The sequence below is a fragment of the Monopterus albus genome, unplaced genomic scaffold, assembly GCF_001952655.1.
Source record: "Monopterus albus unplaced genomic scaffold, M_albus_1.0 scaffold305.1, whole genome shotgun sequence".
Taxonomy (NCBI): domain Eukaryota; kingdom Metazoa; phylum Chordata; class Actinopteri; order Synbranchiformes; family Synbranchidae; genus Monopterus; species Monopterus albus.
In genome coordinates, this window is record NW_018128185.1 from 733,652 (window position 1) to 740,746 (window position 7,095).

Below are 7,095 nucleotides of genomic sequence, written 5' to 3' on the forward strand. Positions count from 1 at the left end.
TCAGGAAGGCATGCTGAGTCAAGATCGGGAGGGTACCACTCTTCGGACTACTCCCGGGATCCCTCTGGGCACCACCACGGCCAGCGCACCTCTAGACAGGGGGACCCACACCGATCCTCACGCGGCAAGTCCCAGCAGCCAATGGACATGCAGGGCCAACCACCAGGTACATACAGGGTACCTTTACACCTGACATAGAATATCATTCTGTATTTAATAGCATTACATTTGTATTGGAGATGTTAACCTGTATTTATAGCCCTTCATCTCAAGTATATCTCAAAGTGTTTTATACTATTCTATACCAACATTTTATTTGCTTGACATATATTTTTTAACTGACTATGCATCACTTTAACTGTTTAGAAATAATGGTAGAATATTGTATATTACACATTATAAGGTTATTCTGGCATTTGGAACGTATTCAAGAAATAGTAAAAGATAGATTAGTCAAAAGCCATTTGTTCATTTAATTTTATGACTTGACCAATATAAGATCTCATTGGGATTCTGCTCAGTGTAGGCAGTCTGGCACCTGTCCATAATGAGTTGTGGTGCCAAAATGTATTCATTTAAAACAAATTAAATGTCTATGACCTGATAAGTGCCAGGAAAATTTCTATGCTACTTTTAAGTTTGTTTTAATTTAGTTTAGCTTATTATAAGTGGGTGAGTGGGTGAAGTAAAAAAAAAAAAGCTAATTACAATGTCCCTTTGCGCTCTTAATTCAGACCTTTTTCCTTATGTCACTCATTCATTAGAATACTTGTATCCCAAAGTTTAAAAAAAGTGTAGGGTATGGTAGGCCTTCAAATTATTACTGGAGAGAAAAATAATTTCTTTTTTAGGTCTGAGGCAGAAATATATAACATCCGTTGTTGTTTGGTCTGAGTTTGTTGCACTTTTACCATTATCTGTCCCCTCAGGGATCAACAGCTTTTAATTAACTATATCAAGCGTAACTTTTTGAAGGAAATATTTCCTCTCTGGGCAGCACTATGACTGTGTTCTTAGCAGTGTGCTCATTAAATTGGTGGTTTGATCTTTGCTCACATCATTTGTTGCAAGTCAGCTTTATTTATTTTTGTTGCATGCCATTCTCTTTTCTTTCCTGTTTCTCCTGTCAATCGCTATTGTACACATTGTAATAAAAGAGGAAATGCCATTCTAATAATATAAAAACCTAAAATCCTGCTTTACCAAAGCAGGACTTTCTCAGAGGCAGACATATTCTCTTGGCTGAAATCAGTGATGCGATTGGATAGGCTAGACATCACTGACTGGAGCTTATCATTGGAGGTTTTCTACCTAGGAACTGTTTGCATAAGACAAGAAACAGCTAATGTGAGGACCACAGATGTGGCGACTGAATCCTTCTGGCACCTATGATTATTCTGAGCCTTCAATCATTCCCTGCAATCTGACACCATGTAAAAGCCTGCAGGGTTGAGGGTACTGATATTCTATCTTGTTTTATAGTATTTGTGTAAAAAATGTGTCATTTCTTTTATCCAGTTTAGTTTTGGAGCAATGAGTGCAAACTTTTCATGAAATAAAAAAAAAGACATCCATTCTTGTACTAGGCTCCTCCAGATCTGGTAGCAGCTCTGCCCGGGGTCAGGGTCCTGCTGGCGGACCTACAGGATCAGGGCGACAAGGCGGTCCAGGTTCCCAAACAGACGGGCCTCCGGGACAAAGGACCCAGCTCCAACAGCAAGCCCCGACATCAGTAACCAGGCCAGGGCAGCCTGGTGCCACAGCGACCACCGGCTCTCAGCAGCAGCCCCCAGCACAAGGACAAGGCATGGGCATGGGGCAGGGCCAGTCCAAGCCAGGACAGATGGGACCAGCAGGTGGACCCATGGGACAGGCCAGGCAGACAGGTCCGGCAGGAACCGTGCCAGTCACCATGGTGAGTATAGAGAGGGCCAATGGGTAGTGAAACAGAAATCAAAAATGTTGCTAACGTGTATAGCTGTTTATGATGATACAAAGAATGTGGTTACTTTCAAGTTTGAAAAAAGTAAAGGTATACATATGTTTTAACCCAGTTAAAATCCAGGTCAGTGGCATATACTGTATTCTTTTAATGAGATAATGTATCTCAAATGGGTTATCAATATCTGCATGGTGTGTAACTGAAACGGGTGTCTACTCTACTGAACATGCCTTTCTCTGCCAATGATGTGTTGCAGAATGAATGTACCACAACTAGATGATTCAGTTACAAAAACCTTGGGCTTTCCCAATTTTCAGCCAGTCATCACCCTCAGCCCTTGCTTTTGTTCATCCTCCTGTGTAATGCTCCCAAATATAAGAGCTGGTCCATCTCTTCCCATTTCATTTGGTTCATTTAAATTCTGCTCTGCCTGTGTCAGCAGGCCTTATCTAATACTGTATTTTACATAGAGGCAGGTGATAACTGTAACCAATTCACTGCTTGCTAGATGCTCAAGAAACTGGCACTCCAAATGTCTCTATTCCACTCTGCATTTACTCCTATTCCACTCTGCATTTACTCCATAATCATAAATCCATGTACGTCTATTTGCAGTTGATGTAACAAATCTGATTATGATATTTAACATAAAAATTCATATAGTTCCATAAAGTTCACAAAGCCACTGTCACCATGTCAATTATGATTATGCCAAAATTATTCATGATGTGCTTTCATTGCTGAATGGTGTTCATGATTTTCATACAAAGTAGTGCTGTGCTGTTGTACAGTGGGAAATCGAAGCGAAATAATTCATAAGCTCTGGTGTCAAATTATGCATTAATTTGTCTTGAAAATTATTCTGAAAGCTCTGCTATAGAAAAGCTCTGACAGGAAGCCATAAACAGTAAAGAGAATTTGTGGTATGATTGTTATTCCCTCTGCAAACTCATTCACTTTCACTCATGTTAGGTCCATTGTGTAATTAAAAGCATTGATTAAGTGGCTGTAAATAATGGAACACTGTTTGCTGCAGTTCAACCATAGTCATTGAGAAACAGAATATTATGCCATGATCTGGCATCAGTCCAGCATCTGTCCAGTCAAGTCAGGTTTTGTTCACTTGTGTTTAACAGGAGTCACACGGAGATTTACAGAAAACAGAGGACACAAAGTAAGAACACAACAATGATAGAGATCAAATCAGAGCAAATATTGGCACATATACTGCCTGGTTTCAGTAAAGGTCTGTTGTAAATTTTCCTGAAGCTATTTTCTGTTAGTGCAGCAGCAGCCACTGTAGTTTAGTCCTTTAACTTTGCAGGCAAAGCTGGAAAGAACCAGCAACACCAGACCTTTGAAAGGGCCCACAGTGACACAGCAGATATCAGCATTTCTAAACAAATCCACTCAAGCAAAGAGATGTAAGACAAGGATGTGGGAAAATATGGAACATCTACAATGCCAACATTTGTAAATGTTAACTAGGAGTTTAAATAAACACTTCATATAGTGTACTACATTTCATTCAGTACAAATATGACTGCCACTGGCATTTGTGGTTGAAATTTCCTTACTGACCTTGGGAGAGTAATCTCAACTCAGGGCCCATCACTACTACTAAGGCTTTGTTCAGAGCTTTTAACTGCCTCAGTGGCTAGCAAACCATCATTGAGACTACAAGGTTGCAACTAGGGCTGTCTTTACCTTTATTGTGTATACTGTCTGCCTGGTAGGGTAATAGCTACCTAGCTAGTTTCTGCATATTGGTCTTTGTCTTCTTCTTCTTTTTTCTCTGTTGTGTGGCAGTGTGTGCAGTACCGTCACCTACTGAGTCAACCAGATAGTTACTGGCTCTAGATTATTTACGATATTATCATATGTGTATTATAACACGATATTACTATTTTATTTTTTAAATATCATGGTTATTGTCAATCCTGGTATATCGCGACACCCCTGTTGGTGACAATTGATGCATATCTCAAATAAATGAATTATTATATTCAAACTGACTGTTTGTAGCTAAGTGAATAAATATAGTGTAGAATAGGTTAAAAATTAAAAAGCGTAGTAGCCTACAATACACCATGAAAATGTCATTCTACAGGGACAAATTTCCACCAAAATAAAAGAAATAATGACAAATAAGGGCTGAAATTATGGCTTTTTAGTTTTGAGTTTACATTTACAAATACACTATTCTCAGAGGCATCTAAAATTGAATTGTGATATTTATACTATTTAACAAATCTGTTAATTGTGAATGTCCCTGTGTCCCTTTCTGTCTGATCACTGACACTTCTCGTTTCAGGTGTGTAGTGCTCTTGACTAACAGCCCACCTAACCTATAGGCTGAGGGCTGTGGAGATAATATAACTGCAGTGATGAAATATTTGGCTCTGTTTCCCAAAAGCTAAAATGGTAACCAGCTTTTCATTCAAATCATTCAGTAAGCTGTCACAACACAACACAAAAGCAGTGCGGCTTTTCTCTCTCACCCTTTGTATCTCTGTCTCTTATCCCTATTTTCCTATTTTCATCCTGTTCTTTTATTATCTCTTTATTTCTCACTGTCACAATCTTATTTAGGTTTTGAATAAACAGAGAGAAATCCTATATCCTCCTTCTTATTCTTCCAGCTAACAGTTTTACTCTGAAAAGAGGGTAAATATGGAGAAGTTAGTTTTTCTAAATGATGAGCTTTGTACTTTTCCTTCATGAAATTGAACTGTTTCTTTCTCTCTCTCTCTCTCTCTGTTTGCAGGCCAAGATTGACACGCCTCCGGCAACTGCTATTGGAGCAAAGGCAGCACCCATCATTGCTTCAAAAGTCAGCCAGCCTCCACTCACAGGCATAGGTACAATATCACACAGCCACACAGCACACACATTCCCACGTCTTGCCAGCCGAGGCCCTACTGTGTCTAGTGTATGTTATGTAACCAGTGTGTGCTGTCACATTTAATCTGCGATTAATCTGCAGATAATCCCACAGTGGAAAACACACATGAAGGGTTTCACTTCATGGCACCCAAATCAGCCTGAGTGTGCCAAGTCACCACATAGTGAGTTATTCAAATAATTTTGAAGCAGGTTGCTGCTTATAACTGCTCAAGTATTAATATTTGCTGCATTCTTCTATGAATCATTTGTTGGACAAAACAAGCAGGTTGAATACTGTATGTCAATTTTGGAACCAGAGTCTGGTGTTTTCCACTCTATTCAGACACTGACAGTTAAGCAAGAAAGCCATTTTTAGATTATTTAAATAATAATTCTAATCATTAGGTGCAGCCCTAGATTTTTCCATGACCTTCATTTCTTAACGGTATAGCAGTTTTCACTTATTGTTATGTTATTAGAGGTTCAGCTGGATAGGACCCAAAAAATTTTGCTTACTGTCAAAAACTAAATGAAATGCCTACTGAATGTATTGGCACCCAGTGTGCTAACAGTAAGCTGCATCTTATTTTAGATTTTTTATGAAAATTTTTAAAAATTAACTTTGCAATGTAATCCAGGCTTCCACTGAATCCAACAGTTAGGAACATGAAAAGCTAACTAGTCTCTTAGTGAACCTGTGGGCCAGTGACAGTTAAGTGTGTACATAGATCTAGTGGATAATTAGGGGAAAAGGTTGGAGGGAGAGGGCTGAATATACAGAGAAGGACAAAGTGTGTGGGGGTGGCTACTGCAGCTGACAAAAATGACCATACTTTCATACTGATCCAGCAAAAATGCACCTCCCTGCTGTGTTTTAACGCAAAGGGCTGTGTTGGTTGTTAGTTTACCTGCTAACAAGATAAAGAGAAGAGTCCTCTTCCTGTGGGTGTCCATGTCCCAAGCTTCCAATGTATGTAATTGGTCAATGCAGTGCCTTTGCTGGGTGGTATCACTGTCCAGTAACCAGATCCACCGTTTTCATAGCACTTGGTTGCATCATTTTGCCAGAGCCCCCTGCAGTGCTGGTGCTGACTTGGTGAACACAGTCCCCCATAGAAATGAATGGGGAGGGCTGTGTGTTGTCACACCTTTGAAACTCAATCTGAAGGTGGCCTGAGTATTTTTCTCTAATGACCACAGTGTTTTATTTACAACTGTGTTATGCAAACTGCAATTAAAATGCACAACAGCAAATGAGCACTTGGCAACAAAGGTATCATTATACAAAAAGAAAAAATCCATACACTGGCAGACACCAACTCCTCTCTGAATCTTTCTTTGAATCTTATCTTCCCTTTCTTCCTTCTTTCTCCTCTATCCAATCATCCTCTCCTCCTCTTCCTCTTTTTGTTTTTTTTTTGTCCAGGCTCCAAGGCAGCTCCTAGGCCAGGAGGTATTGGCAGTGCTGCAGCAGGTCAGCCTGGCATGGAGGGAGACAGCGTGTTGTCCAAGATCCTGCCTGGAGGAGCAGCTGAGCAGGCCGGCAAACTGGGAGAAGGTAAAACAAACCAACTACTAAGAGCACACTCTTCAAACAAATGATTCAACCCGGTTTCCGGGGGAGCAAGCGAGAGCAGACGTCTTTACTGCTCCTCTTGTCTGTTCTACGATTTTTCACATCTTCTACACTTTCAAGTCTTTGAACAAATTCTACAACTATTAAAATGCCTCCAAACGGAAAAGAGCTAATAAATCAGAAGCGAATGAGGATATGGAGGCAGAAGAAGATTATCACAGAGCGGCGCAAGTAACAGACATTCTGGATCAGCAGAAACAGATGTACATCGCGCTGATGAACCAACAGCAGGAAAATTTCAAAGGTTTCATGCAACTAATTATGGAGACAGATAACAAGAGACTCGACGACATGACCAGAGAAATACAGGAGATAAAAACAAGTTTGCAGTTTACCCAGCGAGATGTGGATGTGATTAAAGCAGCCATGGGTGAACAGAAAATACAAACCAAGGAAACAAGGGATGATGTCTACAAAACTTGTGAGAGTCTAATAGCCATAACGGATAAAATGGAGCATTTGGAAGCACAGTCCAAGCGAAAAAACCTGATCTTCAAGGGAATCAAGGAGTCAGCTGGAGAAAGCTGGACGGAAGCGGAATGTAAGGTGAAGGAAATATTAAAGGAGAAACTGCAAATTCATCAAGAAATTGAGATGGAGCGGGCTCACAGAGTCGGGAAACCTTCTGATC

At 40.1% G+C, this 7,095-nt stretch overlaps 1 protein-coding gene across 1 annotated transcript in view; it reads left to right on the plus strand.

Moving 5' to 3' along the window:
• Nucleotides 1–7,095, plus strand: part of LOC109973784 (protein bassoon-like) — a 22,635-nt gene that overhangs the window by 408 nt on the left and 15,132 nt on the right. The window contains exons 2-5 of the mRNA XM_020623596.1: nt 5–166; nt 1,587–1,915; nt 4,710–4,803; nt 6,255–6,386. Of these exons, the coding sequence (XP_020479252.1) occupies nt 5–166; nt 1,587–1,915; nt 4,710–4,803; nt 6,255–6,386 (717 nt within the window). The remainder of the gene's footprint in view (nt 1–4; nt 167–1,586; nt 1,916–4,709; nt 4,804–6,254; nt 6,387–7,095) is intronic.